Consider the following 22888-nt stretch of genomic DNA (forward strand, 5'->3'; position numbering starts at 1 on the left):
CATTCCGCAATTCCTCGTGACGTCTGGGATCTCATCCAGGACTCTGAACAACATTCGGTAACTGCATACTATTTCCCATAACAACTCTAGCGTCACCGAACCTTAAGTGTGTAGACCCTACGGGTTCGGGAATCATGCAAACATGACCGAGACATCTCTCCGGCCAATAACCAACAGCGGGATCTGGATACCCATGTTGGCTCCCACATGTTCCACGATGATCTCATCGGATGAACCACGATGTCTGGGATTCAATCAATCCCGTACACAATTCCCTTTGTCTACCGGTATGATACTTGCCCGAGATTCGATCATCGGTATCCCTATACCTTGTTCAATCTCATTACCGGCAAGTGTCTTTACTTGTTCCGTAACACATCATCCCGTGATCAACTCCTTGGTCACATTGAGCTCATTATAATGATGTCTTACCGAGTGGGCCCAGAGATATCTCTCCGTCATACGGAGTGACAAATCCCAGTCTCGATTCGTGCCAACCCAACAGACACTTTCGGAGATACCCGTAGTGCACCTTTATAGCCACCCAGTTACGTTGTGACGTTTGGCACACCCAAAGCATTCCTACGGTGTCCGGGAGTTGCACAATCTCATGGTCTAAGGAAATGATACTTGACATTAGAAAAGCTTTAGCAGACGAACTACACGATCTTGTGCTGTGCTTAGGATTGGGTCTTGTCCATCACATCATTCTCGTAATGACGTGATCCCGTTATCAATGACATCCAATGTCCATGGTTAGGAAACCGTAACCATCTATTGATCAACGAGCTAGTCAACTAGAGGCTCACTAGGGACATGTTGTGGTCTATGTATTCACACATGTATTATGATTTCCGGATAACACAATTATAGCATGAACAATAGACAATTATCATGAACAAAGAAATATAATAATAACCATTTTATTATTGCCTCTAGGGCATATTTCCAACACTGACATGGCGGGTCTGAAGGGGAAGTTGAGCCATGCCCCCGCGCCATGGAGGCGCACCTACTGGATGGCGTACGCACCACACACTTTGCCTACGCTGCAGATTGACAGGAGCCAATCTAGATGCATCGGTGGGTTTCGTGGTGCGTGATCTTGGCCACTCACACCCCCATGACTGATGCCGCACGCCGAGGTACCTCCTCCCATGGGCGGAGTCAAAAGGGTACATGGGTGTACATTTGTACACCCATTAATTCTGGAAAGACAGAACAAACTAAGTAGATAAAATAAGTATATATTGAAAAAAATCTAGAAAATTTGTAGAATCTTGCACTATGTACACCCATTTTCGTAAACCTTGCTCCGCCACTGCCCCCTTCGTGGCACCGGCGGTGATGGCAGGTCAGGGAACCAAGATGAGGACACGCTGCTTTAGGAGGAATTACCGCGATAGGCTCAGGACGGCTGCACGTGGCGGCGTGGATCGACGCTTCTGATTGGCGATGGGGGCCAGTGCTACCTGGATCCGACCATTTAGGCAGCGGGGCTGCAGCGGAGTGGATGCGGGGGCGCGACGGCGGGGATGCGAGGTGCTTGGGTGGCGCTGGAATGGATGAGGTCGAACGGTGGTGGGGAGAAATTTTTACTCCAGCGGTGTGGAGTCGAGTATATTTAAGAGTTCGGGTGGCCATGAAGTTTTTTTTTACTCTAATGCGTATAGGAGATCGGTTAGTTGCGGTTTAGAGAAGAAAGACCAAAATTTTACTCCTATAATGCATTTATGGGGGTCAGTTAGAGATGATCTAACACATGTTTTCAATGGTGCCCAAACAAACCTAATCAAAATGGGGGCGTGCCAAAATATTGACGAGGGAATTCATCGCCAAAATTTGCCAGCTCGCATACAAAGAACCAGAACAGGTTACCAAAATATTGGATGTGATCCAAAATATTTGCTGCAATTCAAATGGTCGCTAGTAAGCCAGTATATGTAAACAAACTTGGCACTGCAGCTTAGTTTGTAACAAACGAGTAAAAAAACTAATGTGGTTCCTCTCCTCTGGTCCGAGATTCATGCAAAGGAATGGGCAGTTGAAAGGTCGTTTGCTGGGCTGATGTTGCGAGGGAACGTCAGCCAAATATCATTTTCGATATATTAATATCAACATGGTATCTGTAAAAATATAATGCCAAAGAGACATCAATGATGCAAATAATCAAATTATTAATAAGTAATAAAATGAAACAAGACAATCAACAGTCATGTTGTAGCGCTCAACTACACATAACAATAACATCAACCATCACCCTCAGCTGTACATAGTTTGAGATACGATAATGTTAATTGACGAATGCTTGCTGGAAGGAGGCCCTGGCGAACGCCCGCACGGCGGCTTGATCGCAATCGAACGATGGCACTTTTTGTGAAGAATATCTTTTAGAAACAAAAACAGCAAACCCCTACAACTTAAGTTGCCACCCCTCTACATTAAATCTGCCACCCACATGATCCGCAAAGAGCATCCGCCAGTTATTGGGGTCGATTTGATCCGCTTATTTACATGGAGCCAATGAACATGATTATCCATTAGAGTAATGCTACATCTACAAAATATTAGTCAAATTTTTAACAGGCAAGTTGATGTGAAGTTATGATTAGGTAATAAGGGGAAGGAGCCCATTTCAGTTGAATTTTGGACAACGCTAACGCCCACACGTGTGTTGGGAGTCAAACCCGCCCACACGTCCTATAACACATAGACTGCGCCATGTCACCGCATGCGTGTATGTGGATTTTTTTTTTGATTTTCTGTCTTTAAAATGTTTTATCTCGTAAATGAAAAATCCGATTGAAAATTCCTTGCGATGAGATCTTCGAAACTAGATCTCATATCAATATATTTCGACGAAAATTTTTTTTGATTAAAAGTTGCCGTGTCTATTGCACATGAATTGCCATTATGTTTACACTGAAGTTGCCATGATATGTTTCATCTATTTTTTCTATATTTAAAAGTAAATTTTGACATATTATAAAACGGGGAATTAAGAAACTAGACTTGTCATGCACCATAAACTAAAATTGCCATGATACATGCACTTAAAAAATTGCCATGGTTTATACAAAAAAAATATTTTCATGATCAAAGTACTGGAATTGCCATCAACATGGGGTCTAGTTTTGAAGATCTCGCCGAGACGGATTTAATGATGAAAACAAATTTTTAATTCGCTTTTTTAATTAGGAGATAAAACATTTTTAAGCCGAAAACCAAAAAAAATCTGCTGATGTCATCTGTTCATACGTGAGAAAATGAGTGGTGATGGAGACGTGTGGGCGATGTGCAAACGCCCACACGTGTGAGCGATGTGCAAATGCCCACACGTGTGGGCGTTAGTTTTTCCGTTGAATTTAGGTGGGAAAGAGAGAATTTAGTTTGAAAAATTAAGTAAATCATTTATATATTCTCCGTAGGTGTAGCATTATTGTTATTTGTTATCTTGATGAGAATGTTTCGATGATTACAGCACCCATGACCTGAGCCTACACGTGCCCAAGGGTGAAGGGGTGTAACAGTACAGTGCATGGATTAGGAACGATTGGTCCGAGGCATTTGGCAAAGGTGTAACAGTACAGTAATGGATTAGGAACGAACGGCGCGTGTGTAACAGTACATTGGCACAAGACTCCGGACACTTGATACCTTTTCCATGCAGAAACAACGGAACAAAATTAGAACACCCTGTCATGTCCACGCTCAGCTTCACCGTGCTCTGGAGAGAGCCCGTGCTCGTCGGCCCAGCCTCGCCGAGGACACCGCGCGAGAAGAAGCGCCTCTCCGACGTCGACGACCAAGACGAGCTGCGGTCGCACATCCGCGGCATCTTCTTCTACCGCCGCGGCGGGCTCGCGCGCGACGACCCCGTGGACATCATCCGCCGAGCCTTGTCCGAGGCGCTGGTGCACTACTACCCACTCGCCGGACGGCTGCGCGAGGTGGGAAACCGGAAACTGGTCGTCGACTGCACCGGCCAAGGGGTGACGTTCGTCAAGGCGGACGCCGACGTGCGACTGGCGGATCTCGAGGCCGACGTGCCCGGGCTGATGCCGCCATTCCCGTGGATTGAGGAGCTCTGCTTCGAGGTGGACGGCTCCAGCGCTCTGCTCAACTGCCCCCTGGTGATCATTCAGGTAATTAAGCATTTCATATTTGCACGTGAGCACACACATTATCCACGCACAGTTAGAGGCTAACAACTTTTCTTGCCGATGGTCAGGTGACGCGGCTCCTGTGCGGCGGCTTCGCCGTGTGGCATAGCTTCAACCACACCATGTGCGACGCCGCGGGGTTCATCCAGTTCCTGAACGCCGTCGCCGAGCTCGCTCGAGGCCTTCCTGCGCCGACCGTCGCACCTGCCTGGTCTCGCGAGGTTCTTGACGCGCGAAGCCCCCCAACGCCTGCATTCCCGCACCGCGAGTACGATCCAGTGCCTCGGACGCAGACACCAACCGAGGATGACATTGTAAGGCGCGCCTTCGTGTTCGGCCCTTCGGAAGTCGCCGCGATCGAGAAAGTCATGCCGCCTCACCTCCGAGACAGGGCAACGAGCTTCGAGGTGCTCGCGGCGGTGCTGTGGCGCGCCCGCACGGCGGCGTTGAGGACGCTCTGGTCCGACGAGGAGGCACGGCTGGTGACCGTCGTCAGCGTGAGGAGGCACAGCACCGCCCTGCGCCTCCCCGCCGGCTACTACGGCTTCGCTTGCGCGTACGTCACCGTGGTGATGGCCGCCGGCACGCTGCTCAGCTGCTCGTTGGCGGAGGTGGTGGAGCAGGTGCGGGAGGCCAAGGCGTCGGTCACCCCCGAGTATATGCGCTCCACGGCGGACCTTCTGGTGCTCCGTGGGCGGCCGCCTTTGGCCAGGGCAAATATGTTCCTTCTGTCTGACCTCCGGCACGTTGGGTTCCAACGTGTGGACTTCCAGGTGGGGCGAGCCGGTGTACGGCGGGCCCTCTGGCATCAAGTTCGGGAGCGCCTTCTTTGTGGCAGTCAAGAACAGCGACGGGGCGGATGCGGTGGCAGTGCCGGTCGCACTGCCAACCATGGCCATGGAGAAGTTCGCGGCGGAGATCCAGAGCTTGCTCAAAGAGAGTATAGTTGGGTCTGTTTAGCACAGACCTAGATGTGACATATCTAATATGATGTTCATTATGTTTGTTTTTTTTGTCTCAATTTCTTTTTATTCCTTGTTGCTACGTTATTTGCGGGAGATTAGATGTGACATTCTTAGAAAACATCTATATATGAATTAAACAAACTATAGTATTAAACAGCCCTAGAAAATTCCTAAATTGAAAAATAAGCCAGGTTTCTTGTCCCTCTTTTTCAAAACAATAAGCCCGGATGAAAAATAAAGAGAGAATTTCTTATTTAACATTGTCTTAAAATTTGTTGTCTTATTTAACACTAATTTTTTTTGTAACACTTCCATCCATTTACAGCCTTAATGGTGAAATGACACCTGAAAAAGACTATTAGCCCCTCATGTGATATATGGCCGCAATTTTACGTGTATTCAGCCATACAGGGAACAAACACTTTCAGACAGCTTGTGCGGAGCGCCGCGGTTGGTCATGATGGTGGCTGGCGGGCCAGAGTTCATGCAGTCGACCACATTGATGAACACCAGGCTCGAGGTTGTGCCTCGGCCTCGGATGACCATTGGATGCATGTACTGAGGCAACTTTCCTTCCCTGTATATTCCGCATTCAAGAAAAAATTTCAGTAATTAATATCTCTTTGGTACAAACTTGCGTCGAACACCATCCAGATAGAGTCACATGCTAAAGCAAAACTACCACCCAAAATTTTGATCACAAACCAATGAGGGGCAAATGGGTCTTTTCAGGTATCATTTGACACCGTTAAGGCTCAAAATGGACGGACGTGTCATAAAAAACATAAAATTTAGACACAATATTAGATAGGGAATTAAAAGTTTTGCAGTGTCAAATAAGGAAACAGTATTTAAAACAATGTTATATAACGTATTTTCTCAAAAATAAAAGGATGCAGCGGAGCGCGGTGGAGGTTGATGCATTGTTGTAATAGTGTTGCTAAATCTTATTCAGCTGGGACTTGGTTATGTCTTAGTCGATACTATATTCGTGAGATCTTACATTGACATCGGTGTAAACTTTTCTTCTCTGATTTTTTTACATGTTATATCACTTGACTGACACTTGGTTAAATCTTAGTTAACCGAGACCTAGTCACGCCCTTGTAGCTAGGGGAGACCAATATAGAAGAGAGATAATTAGTTCAAAAAAAATTGGGAAACGTTTCAATCGTCCGGTGGCGCTCGCTCTTTTTCTCTCGCAGACATGCACACACACTCTGCGTTTGTGGGTCGCACGCGCACCACACACGTTCTTATCCATGTACCACTCATCGACACAATTCACGCACATACTTACCGATTTCTTCAACTTGCTTTCTTTTCCCCAAGAGCGCTCGTCCTCTTGCCTTGCCTCCTCACCTCTTGCTTGCGCCGCCACATCCAAGCTCCGATGAGCCCCACCACTGGCGAATCCCCTTTGCTACTCTTCTACCTCTTTGGCAAGCCTTTCCTCTTTTCCCCTCTTTCCACCATTGACGCCAAGGGCCATCTATAGCTGCATCTTCGCACGGTCCACGTGCTGCAACCATGCACCTAACATGCTGGCACTGCCATGCCCAGATGCTGGAATTGCATCTGGCAATTCCCGCGACCATGAGTAGTGTCCGAGCTTCCATGGTAACCACAAGGGGACAACAGTGCTGCAACCATGGAGTGCGGATACTAGATCCATGGCGCAGACGTTGGAACCATGGGCGGGAGATGCTGGAAGCCGCAACTCCCGACGGTGACCATGCTGACGTTTGCTGCAACCACGGTGGCAAAATGCTGGAATCATGGCGAAGGGATGCTGGAACCGGCTGGAACTCGGTGCTACTACGAGGTGGCAATTTTTGGTGCAACAAGTTTTTTGCTAGAACGGCATCAACGGTGCTACAAACGGCCACGGCGGCCACGGGCGGCATTTTTGTCAGAGCTTGAAGACCAGAAGCGGGACCATGGGGGTGCAGCAAGCTAGAAACGTCCACGGCGGGAGCTACAACCGTAAACGACGTATGCTGCAACCTAGGGCGACACAGGAGTTGAAGAACGAGACCCCGCCGGCCGGCGACAAAGAGCTAAAACCGGTTGCACGTTTTGCTACAACTACAAGCGACGGTCAGTGTGGCTGCCTGGGAACGAGGGCGGCGAGCCGGGGAGCTTCGGCATCGGTCATTTTATTCAGGTCGAAATGCAAAACATAAAAGATGTGATGGGGACGAAAGGGCGTGATCTTCCAAAAAATTATAAAAAATATGAGTTTCAATGGACTTATTTTACAAAAAATTACACAGATCTTCACGTAAGAATTCATGAATAAAGCATCGACACTGAAGTCTCAATGGACTGAGAAGTCGAAATTTAGCAATTTCGTTATATACATGGCCAAAATTTGACCTAAAATATGAGAGGAGGACCGAGTATAGATGTATAATCGAACACCCAACCTACAGCGAGCAAGCATGTCTCTACAGCTCAACAGGTGTAAACGTGAATACATGACTCCCGTTTGGTCTGAGAAGCTGAACAAAAATGACCACGACGGAACAAGTTTTTCTACTATAAGCTGTAGAACGCGAACTGGTCAGCACCGCGGTCGATATGCTTGGCCACGGCGTGGTAGCCCTCCTCCAAGTCCTCGCGCGTCACCACGCACCGGCGGTCGCGCACGGCCCGCATGCCAGCCTCGCGGCACACGGCGTCGATGTCCGCGGCGCTCATCTCCTCGTGCCGGGCCACCAGGTCCTCCAGGTCGACGCCGCCGTCAAGGGGCATCCCCGCCGTGCACGCCTGGAACAGCCGCCGCTTCTGCGCCCTCCCCGGCAGCGGGAACTCCACCCTGCGGTCCAGGCGCCCCGGCCGCAGCAGCGCCGGGTCCAGCGCGTCGGCGCGGTTGGTCGCCATGATCACCCGCACGTCGGGGCACTGGTCGAAGCCGTCCATCTGCGCGAGCAGCTCCAGCAGCACCCTGTACACCTCGCGGTCGGCGGCCGAGGCGTCGTCGGAGTCGGTCCGCGCCGCCGCGATCGCGTCCACCTCGTCGAAGAAGATGATGGCCGGCGCGTTCTCGCGGGCGGCCTGGAACACCTCGCGGACCATCCTGGGCCCCTCGCCCGGGTGCCTGTTCACGAACTCCGAGCCGCTCACGCGGATGAAGGCCGCCGACGTGTGATGCGCGACGGCTTTGGCCAGCATGGTCTTGCCGGTGCCCGGCGGGCCGTGCAGGAGCACGCCGCGCGGCGCCTCCACGCCGGCACGGGCGAACAGCTCCGGGTGCGTCAGCGGCAGCTCCACGGCCTCGAGCACCTCCCGCTTCTGCTCTTCGCACCCGACCACGTCCGCGTAGGTGACGCTCGGCCTCTCGGTGGCATTGACGAGGGGCACGGTCCAGCCGGAGTCCGCCGGCAGCACTTGGACGACCGCGAGGTTCGACATTGACAGCGCGACGTTGGCCGATGGCTTGAGGAGCGCGCGGTCCACGTCGCCGAGGACGGGCACGCAGAAGGCGAAGGGCCTGGCGCTGGTGGTCACGACAGCGTGGCCCTCGTCGACAACCTCGACGACGTGGCCGACGATTAGGGCGCCGCCGCACTTGGTCTTGTGCTGGTATTCGTGCTCTGCCTCCATGAGCCGAACCATGGGCAGCAGGTCCGCGATCTCGATCCGCAGGTCCTCCTCCTCGCACTCAAGCAGGTCGAGCTCCTTCTCCAGGGCCATGAACTGCCTGAACAGGTCCGCGTTCTCGCCGACGTCGCCGGTGTCCAAACCTATGCCCAAATCGTCCATGAGCTCCCTGGGGATCGGCGGTCGCGGAGGCAAGGACAGTTCCACCGAATCATCATACTCGACGTCGCAGGGGCAGGGATAGTGGCACTGCTGCACGGTGAGGTCCGACGGTGTCGGGTGGAGCGATTTGGCTGACGCGGCCATCGGCGTACTACAAGTTCCTGATCGTCGTACTAGGTCGCTGGCTCATGACACGATCGATGGAAATAGATTGTCTCTAGTCGCTGCAGGCACTCGATGAAAATCGGAAGGGAGAGCCCTTCTTTTATAGGCACTCGATGAAAACCAGCCGGCCGGCTCGGAAGTCCAGTCCGAAGTAAACAGGAAGTTGAATTCAGTTATTTTTCAGATTTGGCGCTACTCCGACTGTGGGTATGCTTTCCTTCGTCAAACTTCATACCACCCTAGAGTCTAGACACACCCAGGAGGAGAGCGAGAGCAGTCAAGAGTCAAGACGTACCTAAAGCAATGGGGAACTTCTACTCTTGCTGGGCAGAGCACTCGCCGGTGTGCAGGACGTCGTCGGTGTGCACGACGGAGGCCACCACGGCGGCGCACAAGTTCGTCGTCAAGAACTACTCGCTGCTCGTGGGATCGGGCGCCGACGAGTACGTCAGCTCCAGCACCTTCAGCGTCGGGGGCTACGACTGGAACATCTACTTCTACCCTGACGGCGACCGCCGGGCGCCTGACCACGTGGCGGCCTTCCTGCATCTCCGCGGCGGCCCGGCGGCGGAGACGGGGGTCAAGGCGTGGTACCGCTTAAGCCTGCGGGAGAAAGGCGGCAAGGTGCACCCGGCTGGGCCGTTGCTGATCCAAAAATTTACGTCCGACGGTAATATTGGTTATGGCAATATCCGACTGGCTCACAAGTCCAAGCTGCGAGGAGACCGCTTCACCATCAAGTGTGAGTTGGTCGTCATCAACAAGCCAACAGTGCAGCCGTGCAGGCGTTGTAGCAATTTTCTTTCTGGCAAACGCTTCATGTTGATGCAGAGATGCAGTTGTAAACGCAGGTGTAGCCAACACAATGAACGATGATTTTATTCATTGTAAACACAGGTGAATCATCGTTCATTGTAAACACAGGTGAATCATCGTTGGCGAACACAGGTGAAGACACTGAGCCAACACAATGAACGATGATTTTTTTTTTTGCATGAAAGACGCTCAAGGTGTGTGAGGTCCGCTCCAAATTTCAGCTTATTTTGGCATCTAAGTATCTCTCAGCAAAGAAGGCAAATTTGGGGTTTGTGAAATAGTTTACTGTTCTGACCCAATTTGTCCTTTTTTTTTTGCTGAGAGTTCCTCATATGTCCAAATGATCTAAAATTTGGAGCAGATCTAACGCACCAAATCATCTACCATGCAAAAAAACATTTTTTTAAATTTTGTAGTTGCTTTTATTATTATTTTCTCTTAACCGGTTGTCGATGAGCATGGGCTCAGAAATGGATATTCACTCTACAATTCTTATCGCTACAAAGATTATACAATCTGGGATAGCTAAGCAAACATCACCGATCCAGACATCTTCCCAAAACCTGGTTCTCTCACCATTGAAGAACTTGTTTTCCTACAAAACTTTAAAAGGACATCTTTTACTTTCATTAATCCAAACCAGAAGTGGGAGTGCACAGGTTTCAATTTACACCGAGACAAAGTAACATTACTAAGGTATTTAATCCTAATTAATTCCTACCATCAACCCTCCTCGTTTTCGAGCTTCCACTGTAATCTACTCCGCCTATAAGAAAATATAAGAGCATTTAGATCACTAAAGTACTAATCTAAACGCTCTTATATTTCTTTACGGAGGGAGTACTAAGCAGATAAGTCTAACACCCCTGCTTTCTAGGTTGACAAATCTCCTGCCAATTAACTAGATGGTACTTCTTAATATTCTCATCTTCCTGCCAAATCATTATTTTCATAAAAAAAAATCATTCTCTTCCCAGGAGCAATGGGCAGATCATACATATATAAAATGTATAAACGCACATTACTAACACAAGATCTACTCCCACCATCACATAATATAAGACATTTTTGCAAGCTAAAACAGCTTGCAAAAACATCTTATATTGTGGGATGGAGGGACTAAGTAATAATAATCTATCGCCAGAACACATCAGTTTCCCTTACCCAGTTCCAGCTTTGTTCTCTACTTTTTCCTCTGAATCTTTCCAATCACTATTTCTTAACTTTGTATTACGAACAAGCCCCCCACCCCCCACCCACACACACACACAAAGGTAACTCACCTTCTACACAAGTAAATATAGATCTATACTCCAAAACTGTATCCTTAGCTTTACCCAGTAGAATTATCTCACTTTATGAAAATTAATTTTCAAACCAAATAAATGCTCACAAATACACAGAATAAGTTTTAAATTTACTGCACTATCCAAATCATCCTCAAATATGAAAATTGTGTCATCTGCATACTGTAACATGGCCATTCCGTCCTCTACTAGATTATCGACCATAGGAGCAATGAGACCATGTTCTACAACTCTATTAATAAGTACTGAGAACAATATGGGGTACAGAGGGTCCCCTTGCCTCAAACCTTCTCTAGTGGGAAAATAGGTATGAATATTGTCACTGACCATAAAAGCCACCTTACCATCATTAACAGTACTCATAAGTCATAACTCACTTTACAAATTTAATTGGGAACCCTTTCATAACCATCACCTTTTCTAAAAATCCTAGTTAATTTTGTCCTTTCTCAAAATCAATCTTGAAATTGACAGCACTTCTTTTCTCTAACTCTAATCTCATGAATTATCTCACGCAACAATACCACACCATCTAAAATAAACATATTTCTCATAAAAGCCGTCTGCACACGGGATATAATCTTATCTTCTACAACAACGGCTCTACTTTTACCACAGTAAAAGTCTTAAAAGGAACATTTAGCAAACATATAGGCCTATATCTTTGGATTCTGTCAGCATCATTCCCTTTAGGCAACAAATAAATAATGACATAGTTAAGTCTTCCTACATCCAACTTTCCATTAAAAAAATCATGAAACAGAGGCATCAAATCATCACAACTCAAGTCCCAGAAATGCTGGAAAAACTCTGGGAAACCCATCAGGACCTGGGGATTTATTATGTTTCATCTGGAAAACATCATGTTTTACTTCCTCAACTGTAAAAGGTTTGATCAGCAACTGCTTATCGATATCATCAAGCACACATTGTGAAGGAACATCTAAAGAGACATTAATAACACTAGCCTCTGGACCAAAGAGCTCTCTAGGGTATTTAATGGCATGCTTAAGTAGAATGTTATCATCCCCTACAATCAAACCCTCCTCTTGTTGTAGAGATAATAAAATCTTATGTTTCTTCCGTTTTCTACCGCTAGCTTTAGCCATAAAATATTTAGTAAGAGAATTTCCCTGGAGCAGGTCAGTGTCTTTTGACCTCTGATACCACTTCACCAGCTCCTCCTTTCTAATATGTTGTTACTGCACATCTAGATCTTTTCTAGTGTTATACTACTTGTCTACAGATAAAGCATAATTTCACTCTCTTTGTCTATATCATCAATAGCAGTTTCCAAAATTTTCTTCTGTTTTCTATAAAAACTTTCATAGTTAATGTTCCATCCTTTCAACTTTTTTCTCACTACTCTAGCTCTATTCTGCCACTTATCTAACTTAGTTGTATCAAAATGAAATGCATTCCAAACTTTGCTGGCCACCTCACTTAGATCCTCTCTAAGAAACTTAAAAGGCTTTACAATTTTAGGGATATTTAATGCCAAATTAACAACTGAAGGCGAATGATCAGAGATAGGTCTAGGCAAGGTATTCACATGTACAAGAGGAAACATTTGCTCCTACCCATTTACCATTATAATCTTGTCCAATTTCTTAAATAAAGCAGAACTATGGTCATTACACCAAGTAAAACAACCACCTGCAATCTCCACCTCCTTACACTCACAACGCTCAATAATAGTACTAAAAGATTAGACCATTTATTTAATCTCCTAGCCCGACTGCTATCACTAATTTTCCTAATCAAATTAAAGTCTCCTCCAACTAACAGAGGGAGCTCATTACAATAAAAAAATATGCACTAGCTCAACCAAACAGGCTCCCTTGTCTCTACCATGAGCAGCCCCATACACAGCAGCTAAAATCCATTTCTTATTAGAGCTTTTCTCTCTAACTGTCATTCTAGCATTAAAATCACCCGATTCAGCTTCCAGTACTTCAAAACAATCACTATCCACTCCTAACATAATACCACCACTCAGTTCTACTGATGGAACACATACCCAGGAAAAATTCTTTCTACCACTAATATTAATTAACCAATCAGCACCATAACTAGTTTTCTTTGTTTCCTGCACACGTACAAATAAAATATTATGTTCTACAATAGTTTCTTTAAGAAACTTTACTTTATCAGCCTCCCCCATACCTCTAGCTACATTAAAACTAATTTTCTTAGAGCCACTACAAAGCAAATCTTTACTGCTCTTACCAGGACTAGCCTCAAATAAATTGCATCTAGCTTCTTCTAGTTTCTTTAAAACTTCTCAGATTGCTTAATTTCCTTCTCATTTCCACCTAATTTAACACCCGCAGTAGCAACTGAACTTAATAGTTTTTCATGTGCAGCATTTAAAACTGTAGGAAAATTTAAGGAAGTAGACTCACCAATTGGAAAACTCCAAATTCTTCACTTTAGCCCTGTCCATTGCTTTCTCCATTACATGCTGATCTGTCACATTCCTGCTAGCCCTCCTCCAATTCTCATCCACTATATTATCCTTTTCCTGGCTGAAATCTCTCAACACACCTCCAAGCTCCACTTTTTTTGCTTGTAAGTTCTGGTCTCTATTTGAATTTTCCTCCCCAAAATCACCTCCAACCAGTTGTGATCCTATGGCCTCCTGCTCCTCATCAAGTCCTCTGTTTACCTCTGCAATCACCTGTGTACTAAGCCCCATTCCTCCTGCAAAGCTGTCAGGATCATCTAGCATATCCTGAGAGAGCCCCTGGTTATTAGCACTGGAGACACTGTTTCCACTGTCAGTATCTGAGCATTCCACACCATCCAACATTCTGGTATCTTTTGCAGATTGTTTATTTATTTCCCCAACTCCAGTTACCTGCTGCTATCCCAACATATTTTTCTTTTGCAACATTTTTTGTCTTAAACCCAATTCCACAGTGAATACAAAACAGGACAGTTTTACACCTATCTGACAGGTGTGCCTCCTTTCCTTCCACAGTGAATACAAAACAGAAATCTAAAATATCACTAATAAATAGTATGTTGAAATGGTTACAGTAGACACAAGGACGACTAAAAAAATGCACAGGTTTAGTAGATTCATAAATGTTTAAACTATCCATGAAACAGGGAAGAAAAAAATGTTAACAGAGGGAATGATACACCGCCATGTTGCTTTGAGGCTGCTGTCCAACAAGTTGTGCCACTCGGTCAGGGATTGATAATACGATTACAATTTCAAATTAAATGGTAAATCGATCCACTCATTAAGAACATTTAACAAACAATTAGAACTGACAACCGAGTGATAATACACTAATTTGGGAGAACTTCCAAACACCTACCGCACCAAATCACCGACAACATGTTCAGTCAGTGTAATACACATACACAAACCAGACAAGCAAGACAATGTACCTTCCTACTCCAAACTTGAGGTGGAGATAACCCTGGCGCCATCTCTATCAAGCTGCGCGATGGTGGCGGTGGCTTTCAGTTTCCCCACTGAAAGGAAGGCGTCAACCATCCTCCGCGTGACCTCCTCCCCCTTCTCCTCTCCCTCGATGACAGCCACGGCGGTTGGGCCCGCTCCGCTGATGGTGCATCCTAGCGCTCCGGCTTCCAGGGCGGCGGCCTTCACCGCGGCCATGCCGGGAATCAGCGGCGCCCTGGTGGGCTCGACTATGAAGTCAGACGACATTGCCGAACCGATGAGGGCGGCGTCACCCTGCAGGACGGCAGCGACGAGCGCAGCAGCCTGGCTGGAATTGCGGGTGTGGTGGCTGAGGGCGACGTTCTTGGGCAGGGCGGCGCGCATCCTGCTGGTGGGCGCCTCGAACTCAGGCGTGACGAGGACGAAGCAGAGGTGGAGTGCGGGCGGGCAGGGGAGCTGGACGAGGCGGAAAGGCTCATAGCTCCGCACGAGGACGAAGCCCCCGAGGATGGCCGGGGCGATGTTGTCGGCGTGGAAGCCGCTGACGGCCTTCTCGGACTCGAGGCCGGCGAGCACGAGGCCGTCGCGGGGGAGCAGCGAGCCGAAGAGCGCGTCCACGGCCTTGGCGGCGGCTGCTGCGGAGGCGGCCGAGGAGCCCAGGCCGGAGCCGAGCGGCAGGCCCTTGGCGAGGCTGAGCGAGACGCCGTGCGAGCGGACGCCGAGGGCGCTGAGCGCGGCGACGGCGGCAATGCCGGCGCAGTTGCGGAGCGGGTCGCGGGAGAGGCGTTCGGCGAGGCGCGGGAAGGACGGGGAGGTGATGCCCGAGATGGCGACCGTGCCGGCGGGCAGCGTGGGGTCGAGCGTGGCGGTCACGGTGTCGCCGAGGGAGAGCGAGGCGTCGGCGACGGCGCAGCCCAGGAAATCGAAGCCCGGGCCCATGTTTGCCACCGTGGCCGGAGCGAACGCCGTGACGGACCTGAAGGCCGGGGGCGGGTCGGCCGATGCCGCCGCGGCGGAGACTCTGAGCTTGCTCGAGACGCGGAAGGAGAGCAGCGTTGCCTTGCGGGTGGAGGGGAAGGAGGACTGCGCGGTGGCCGGAGACGCCGCCGCCGCCGCCGCCATTGCGGGGGTGGCCGGTGCGCGCGTGGGTGGGTGGGGTTTGGGGAAAAGATTTGGGGCTCCTTTGATTCGATTCAAAGGAATTCTATAGGATTTTTAAGAATTTTTTCTACGTTGGTCCTTTGATTTATAGGATTGGATCCTATAGAAATTTTTTCTATAAAATCTTTTGTACTACATTTTATAGGAAATTTAACATTCACTTCAACTTTTATTTACAATTTCTTTGTTTTTTTACCATCAAACACTTCATACTAATCCTGTAGGATTTATGTGTGCATATCATTTTAACCTTATACTTTTCCTATTCCTACAATTTGAAAATCCTGGGAATCAAAGAGGGCCTTGGGCTTGGGCTTTGCCTTTGGGAACAACCAGAAGTCTGAAGAGTGTACTGACAGGCGTGGCCCGCCACCACCGCGGCTCCAAGAACAATCTCCACCACGAACCGGCGATGGCGATTGCCGTCCTGCTCGTCCTCCTCCTCCTGGCCGGGGGCTCCGCGGCCGCGTCGCCGCCGCCGCCGCCGTGCAGCCGGTCGTGCGCGACGCTCAACTGCGACTGTGAGCCTCCTCGTCCTCCCCTGATCCGGTCAATCGAGTGTGACGATTTCTTTCTGATCTGAGCATGCTCTGACCATGGAATGGATGGGATGGGTGGCAGCGGTGGGGATCCGGTACGGCAAGTTCTGCGGCGTGGGGTGGAGCGGGTGCGAGGGGGAGGAGCCCTGCGACGACCTCGACGCCTGCTGCCGCGACCACGACCACTGCGTCGGCAAGAAAGGTACGTCATCCCCTTTCTAGCTTCAGAAAGAAACAATGGCGTCTGGATCGGTCAACCCAGGCCGCCATGAACAACCATACGCTGCACTGTATTGTTTGGACATGTGAATTCGGAAGGTGCTGACAGTTGATAAGATGGGCATTGGCTAGACAGTTTCAGAATTCAGACTTTCAATTGCTGTTTGCTCTACTCTGCTCTGTCATTTAGTAATGGCAATGCAGTGGTAGTTTTGGTTCACAATTGCCTGTATGAACTGATGTTTTCGCTCATCTGTTGTTCAGTGATAAATTGTGTGTGGTTAATTTGCTAGATAAACTGCACAGCTTTGTAGTATGCACACCAGAACGCATCGGGACAGCCAGACAAGTTACATATCTGGTCAGCCGTTTCCTGTCAGTATACAGCTATGCTTCCACCAATTTCCTTCTAAATTGCACATGTTATGTACAGTAAGTCGTGCAGCCGCATGGATTGGGCGATATGTGTTGGCGGTTTGGGTTCAAGGGGGGTGTTCAACATTGCATCAGGTTGACATGGTTCACAGTTTTTTACCTCCAAACGACAGATGACAGGCGGTTTGGATTCAAAGGGGTGTTCAACATTGCATCAGGTTGACATGGATCACAGTTTTTTACCTCCAAACGACATATGGCACCCGCCAGATCGATTAATGACATCTCCACAATCCTATAGTTATACTGCATTGGGACAAGTCGCAGTTTTTGGTCAATAATTTTATATTATACTCCGTATTTGTCAATTGCGGCTGTGTCTTCACAGCTTTGTAGTTCCCTGTTAAATTTCATGTGTCATTGAGTATTGTACAGCTAAAGAGTCGCATGGGTGTTTGGGTACAAGGGGGGCAATTGTTGAACAAATTGCATCGAGGACTTCATATGGGTGGAACCTCTTTTTACCTTCAAATGACAGATGACACCCGCCAGATCAATCAGTACATTCCCCGCATTCCTATAATTATATTGCTTTGTTTATCTTACACCATGAGTAACCAGTTTCGCTGGGACATGTATGCATGCATGAAACACAACGGATATATGATGCTTGTGGTGTGAAAGAAAGTTTGCGCTCGAGCTGTTTATCTGAAGATCTGTACTCTGAATCCTCAATCTCATGGTTCTTTTTCTTTGCATAAATGTAAATTGATCAGGCCTGATGAGTATCAAATGCCATGAGAAGTTCAAAAACTGCATGAGGAAAGTGAAGAAGGCTGGCAAGGTCGGCTTCTCCAAGAAATGCCCGTATGAAATGGCTATGGCGACGATGACTCATGGTATGGACATGGCGATCATGCTCAGCCAGTTGGGCAGCCAGAAGTTAGAACTGTAGCTTTGGCCTTGGAGAGGTACTTGGCGCATTGCTTCGTTGATTGAATATTGACTTCCTTTGATGATTATACTGTAATTTTACTTCAATTGGTAAAATCACATTCTTTTGGGCAGCCATAGAGATAATTTTAGGTTGTGGTGCTGCTTGCAGCATATAGTATCAGATCTTCTGCCTGGGCATTTTTGTAAACAGAGTTGCAATATAATTGAATCAAAATCTCATCATTCTCCAATTTGAGAATATCTCTTTCTTCATGGTATCCGCCTAATTGTGGTCTGCTTCGATTATTGTTTTTCTAGTTATATCTCTGCTCCTTGGGCCATTGAAATATTGGAGGAATGTGTTGATAGCACAGATACAAGAATTGCTAAAATAGCCAAGTTGGAGATACAATGATAAATTTATGTCGAGGAGGTGTTCATAAATCATACATTTATTATTAGTCCCCTCATTTGGAACAGACAGATAATTATTGCACCAAAAAAATAGATAAAAGAGGTGCTAGTACTCTGAATTAAAACGCATGTATATGATGCCACCAAGAAATATACTGCATTTTAGAGGATAGAGTCTATGTAGGTGTCAAGACGTTTGGATTTGTGCTTGATCATTCCAAGCCTGGATCCTTGTAGCACCACTTCCATGCCGGTGAACAGGACCATCGTGTCGACGCAATCGGTGCCATTGTCCCATCCTTCTGTTTCCATGACGTCCTTGAGGTACACCATGCTGTGGTACTGCTGATGCCATCCCAGTGGTGGGTCGATGTCGAACCACGCGTGCCGCAGCGTCGAGGCCGATCCGTCCATCCTCATAGCGAGACTGCAACCAAGTGATTTCACCATCGTCGCCTCTCAAAAGCTTGATGTTCAAGATACTATCAGCTGCTCCAAAATCTTTCATCTAAAAGTTATTACATCTCCTATGTAAGTCCTGCAAGATGATATATTGCACCACAAGGGTCAATATATTGAATATATCGGCAAGTCGCACTAGCATAATGTAGGTTTTGATTACCAAAAAAAACAATTATATGTTGATGCTACTTTTGCGACAATCCTCGCTCCTGGTGCTATCCTCGATCGATGCATGGTGATGCCCTCTTCGGCCTTCTTCATGGATATGCACCCTCGTTCGATAGCTATCGTCCAACGCTTTGCCTTGCCCTTGCCAGCGACCGTGCTCGTATGGTCAGTAATTCATGCCTGTGGGTCTGGCCTATTGCTTCTCCTTTGGCAGCTTGGGAACCTTGAATGTGGGTTCTTTGGGAACCACTCTATACGGCGGCACCCGTTGAGCTTGGGTGAAAGGGTTGTGGCCCTTTGAGGCGAGGGAGACAGATCGTGTGCTGGTCATGTTTGGCCCTTCAAATGCAGTCGGTGCATGATGCTCACAGTGGTGCCTTCATCCCGAGACCTTAGAGCATCTCCAGCCGCGCCCCCAAGAAGACCCTCCAGGCGTTTTTTTGTCCTCCGGCGTCAAAAAATCGGCCCAGTCGCGCCTCCAAGAGCCCAGTTTTCGCCGGCTCGGGCCGAAATTGGCGCCGGCGGACCCAACCCGAACCCGGCGCGCTGGGGGTCGCTCGGGGGCGCCGGGCGAATCGTTTTTGGCGCGAAGAGCCGCGGGCCCGCCGCGTCAGTGACTCTACTCTCTTCTCGCCCCTTCGTCGTCTTCATCGCCTCGTTTCCCGCGGCGAATCAATGCCAAAGCTGCCGTGCGCTGCCGCGCCGGTCAGCCTCCATTGATGCCTCACGGACGGCGCAGTGAAGGCTGGGCGACGCGTCCCTCGGCCGCCACGCAATCGCGCCACGCGTAACGCGCCGGCCAAGCCTACCACGCGGCGTCTCCGCCTATAAAAGCCGACTGCAAGCGCGCCGGAGAGACTCACCCCGATCATCCACCGACGACGCGCTCATTTCTCCCCCTTTCCTCCTCTTGCCGTCACCAGTTGAGAAAGCATGGCCGAGCGTTTCCTAGGCGACGCTGCGGCGGCGAACGGATTCGGGCGCCGTCATCTGCACGAGGACGAGGCTCGCCTCCTTTTCGAGGCCGAGTACCCGGTCCCGCCGGACATGCGGGTGCCCGAGGCGTGGACGATCAGCGCCGGCGGCGTGCCGGTGCCCCTGGTACCCACCGGCGCGGCGCGGCGTGCGGAGATCGCACACATCCGCTCGTCCCTACCGCATGCGGCGAGGGAAGGGCCCCGGTACGTCCCCGACAGCCCAATCTGGGAGCCGTACTTCCGCCGCCGGCACGACGAGCAGCTCGAGGCCACCAACGGCGTCGTGCCCTCCGGCAGGTTCAACGCCGACGGCCGGCGTCGGTGGTGGGGCGTGCCCGGGCGCACGTTGGAGTCCGTCCTCGAGTACATCGAAGGCGGCAACACGCCGCACCTCGAGTACCCCGCTTCCCCGTCCTTCTCACGCCGCCGGGGAAGCTCCTGGACGCCGAGGCGCATGGAGACCGGGGTGTCCTCCTCGTCCAGCGGCTCTCCCTGCCTCCACCTCCGCCCCGTCAAGCCGGAGCCCTAGGACACGCCTGTCAGCGCGCGTACCCGCAGCTCTGGCGCCCTCGTCGAGCCCAAGGTGGAGTCCAGCCTCCCCCCGGAGTACGAGGAGATAGCCCGGCGCGGCTTCTCCGACGAGGACGCCACACGGTGGTCGCGCGACAACTACCTGCACGAGGAGATGGTCCGGCAGTGCCGGGCCCTGGAGGAGATCGCCGCCTGCAAAAGTGGGCGCGAGGACGAGGACGGTGTCGTCGTCCTCGATAGCGACGACGACGACGCCCCCGGACCGTCCAACCCGCCGCGCCAACCGGGGGAGGGATGCAGCAGGGATGACGGAGGCGTAGGCGGGGGCGACGATGACGACGACGACGGCGGCGGCGGCGGTGACTACACGCGGTTCTACATGCCGAGAATGTTTAAATTTGAACGAACTCGCCCGTGTTTGCGTTGTGTTTGCGCCGAATTTGAACATTTTAAAAACCTGTGGGGGGCCGCGACTGGGGGCATCACGCCCCCAGTGCGCGGTTTAGCGCCGGTGCGCCCCTAGGGGGCGATTTTTTGCCTCTCCTGGGGGGCCAACGGCTGAAAATGCCCTTAGTTTGTTAGTTGGCGTTGGTGCAGCATTGGTCGCCGGCAATGGTGCTATGTACTGTGGCTCACTGTTGTTGTTGCCTTTGAGTTGTCATCCTTAGCACTTTGTATTCTTGCTTTTCCGCTTTGTGTTTTATTTCCTCTGTATTGTGATGCCCTTTTAATCCTGACTGGTTGATGGCCTACTCTTAGATTACAAGAGCACTTAACTAGATTATGAGCTTAAAACTAAACCAATTAATCGCTTTGTTAATTTAAAGTCGGGCTAGGTTTAATTTTTTCTTGGGCTCGGCTGGCGTCTTTTTTCTCTTAAAAAACTCTTGTAATTGCAAATGGTCGTTTATATTGGTGGAACATTTGTAAATTGTAACGCTATCTCTTCGGATTAAATAGACTGTTCTGTATCCGCCACGGTCTCCCGTTCCAATAAACTTGACAGCTACGTTAAGTTCCACCAGCTAAAAAGGAAAAAAAAAACAAAACAACCTGGGAAGCAAAAGAGTTCTGTTACGCACACGCGATATCAACGCACGAGCCGCCGTGGTGGAAGTCAAAAAAGAAGAAGAAAGAAGCGCAGAGCTATGGCCATGGATCATGACTTCCCCAGGGACGTGATGGCGGAGATCCTGCTGCGTCTCCCGCCGAGCTCCAGGCGCCGGGCACGCCTAGTGTGCCGACTCTGGCGCGACGTCGTCAACGAGCGAACCACGGAGTCGCAGAGCCGTCCCAAGCTCCTCCTCTGGAGGGCCGACAAGGCCATCGTCTATGTCTCCAGCGACCTGTCGTCGCCATCGCCAACAGGGAGCTGCACCGAGCTGTGGAGGTACTCCGAACCTGAGCGCCCCCTCTACGCTCTGCAGCTGGTCGGCACTTGCAACGGGCTGCTCTGCCTGTGCGATAACACCAAAGGGGTAGGCGGCACCATCACCCTGCTCAACCCGGCCACCGGCGAGGAGCATCCAGTCCGGCCGCTGCCGTGCGCAGAATCGTTCATCATCGGGACCCATCGCTCGATTGGATGGGGCTACGCGTACAGCTTCGCGTACCACCCGACCACGGGGCAATACAAGGTCGTGCACGTCCCGTCCAGCCACGACCGGATCTGTGAGTTCAACGCCGTTCATGTGCTCACGCTGGGGGAGCCCACGTGGAGGGAGGTGCCGGTCGACCCTGGCGACGTGATTACCAGGCTTGCCGCTGGTATCATAAGCGTCGATGGCATGACATACTGGGTTAGGGTTACCGGTGGTGGCGCGGCAAAGATCATGTCATTTGACCTCAGCGACGAGCGTGTCGTCTCCACCACCATACCGTTGCCAGTCCGACGTGATCAGTACCGCCTGGCGGAGGTGCATGGAAGGCTGGGATTTGTCGCCGGGCCTAATGTATGGGTTCTAGAGGAAGGACAACGGTGGAGCCACCGGTACAACTTCAAGCAAGATATCCCACGGTGGCACTTTGTGTATGGCAAGTACGTCCTAACATATGAACGACTCTTGTATTATAAGCACACGTCGTCTTTAGGCCGGACACCGACGAGCAATGAGGCGGTGCGTGTTGGCCATTGGGATAAGGGGACACTTGTTGCAAACATGGCGCTGTGTGAAGACAGCTCTTACATAAGTTATGAGGCGTTCGCCTATGTGGAGACCACGGAGCCGCTCGGTGTTTACAAAACAAATTAAGAAAATTATTGCTTAATTTTGTGTTAGTTTCATTGCTCGTTGAGTTCATCTTCGATGAACTGATGTTTTCCTTTATCTCTACTCCTAATGGAGCAGTTGGTAGTCTCCGCCGGTTAATTTTCGTCCCACCAGAGACAGTTTGTAGTTTCCTTTATCTCTACACATGACGCATCTGACGGCGAGCTCCACAGGTCAACGCATCCTCTCTTCTCTCCCATGGAAGTCCCTCCCCTCTCACATCTCTCTCTGCCT

The 22888-nt window shown here is 49.8% G+C and overlaps 4 protein-coding genes and 2 pseudogenes across 5 annotated transcripts; 4 read left to right on the forward strand and 2 right to left on the reverse strand.

Annotated features, from left to right (window-relative positions):
- Positions 1 to 3650: 3650 nt before the first annotated feature.
- Positions 3651 to 5168, forward strand: LOC125534136 (benzyl alcohol O-benzoyltransferase-like; annotated as a pseudogene). Its single transcript, XR_015615244.1, has 2 exons — positions 3651 to 4145; positions 4232 to 5168. The product of XR_015615244.1 is annotated as a benzyl alcohol O-benzoyltransferase-like (transcript).
- Positions 5169 to 7669: 2501 nt separating this feature from the next.
- LOC125534137 (26S proteasome regulatory subunit 6B homolog pseudogene) lies at positions 7670 to 9125 on the reverse strand (annotated as a pseudogene).
- Positions 9126 to 9364: 239 nt separating this feature from the next.
- LOC147986783 (BTB/POZ and MATH domain-containing protein 2-like) lies at positions 9365 to 9937 on the forward strand. Its single transcript, XM_087542155.1, has one exon. The coding sequence runs from the start codon at positions 9365 to 9367 to the stop codon at positions 9935 to 9937; it is 573 nt and encodes a 190-aa protein (XP_087398281.1).
- Positions 9938 to 14312: 4375 nt separating this feature from the next.
- Positions 14313 to 15766, reverse strand: LOC125539775 (homoserine kinase). The gene has a single exon (XM_048703289.2). It carries the CDS (start codon positions 15722 to 15724, stop codon positions 14591 to 14593), a length of 1134 nt encoding a protein of 377 aa, XP_048559246.2. The 5' UTR covers positions 15725 to 15766; the 3' UTR covers positions 14313 to 14590.
- A 311-nt stretch (positions 15767 to 16077) lies between these two features.
- LOC125539777 (putative phospholipase A2 homolog 1) lies at positions 16078 to 18105 on the forward strand. Its single transcript, XM_048703290.2, has 3 exons — positions 16078 to 16284; positions 16385 to 16504; positions 17673 to 18105. Exons 1-3 carry the CDS (start codon positions 16176 to 16178, stop codon positions 17849 to 17851), a joined length of 408 nt encoding a protein of 135 aa, XP_048559247.2. The 5' UTR covers positions 16078 to 16175; the 3' UTR covers positions 17852 to 18105.
- A 3427-nt stretch (positions 18106 to 21532) lies between these two features.
- On the forward strand, positions 21533 to 22636 carry LOC147986784 (F-box protein At3g07870-like). The gene has a single exon (XM_087542156.1). The coding sequence runs from the start codon at positions 21533 to 21535 to the stop codon at positions 22634 to 22636; it is 1104 nt and encodes a 367-aa protein (XP_087398282.1).
- Positions 22637 to 22888: the final 252 nt, after the last annotated feature.

The sequence above is a fragment of the Triticum urartu genome, chromosome 2A (genome assembly GCF_056163025.1).
Source record: "Triticum urartu cultivar PI428250 chromosome 2A, HENAU_Tu73, whole genome shotgun sequence".
In the NCBI taxonomy this organism is placed as follows: Eukaryota; Viridiplantae; Streptophyta; class Magnoliopsida; order Poales; family Poaceae; genus Triticum; species Triticum urartu.

Bases quoted from the DNA above. Each gene is read 5' to 3' on its own strand.
- LOC147986783 (XM_087542155.1), top strand. From the start codon at position 9,365: ATGGGGAACTTCTACTCTTGCTGGGCAGAGCACTCGCCGGTGTGCAGG.
- LOC125539775 (XM_048703289.2), bottom strand. From the start codon at position 15,724: ATGGCGGCGGCGGCGGCGGCGTCTCCGGCCACCGCGCAGTCCTCCTTC.
- LOC125539777 (XM_048703290.2), top strand. From the start codon at position 16,176: ATGGCGATTGCCGTCCTGCTCGTCCTCCTCCTCCTGGCCGGGGGCTCC. The intron at 16,285-16,384 runs GTGAGCCTCCTC...GATGGGTGGCAG, and splicing joins CGCGACGCTCAACTGCGACT to CGGTGGGGATCCGGTACGGC. The intron at 16,505-17,672 runs GTACGTCATCCC...TAAATTGATCAG, and splicing joins CCACTGCGTCGGCAAGAAAG to GCCTGATGAGTATCAAATGC.
- LOC147986784 (XM_087542156.1), top strand. From the start codon at position 21,533: ATGGCCATGGATCATGACTTCCCCAGGGACGTGATGGCGGAGATCCTG.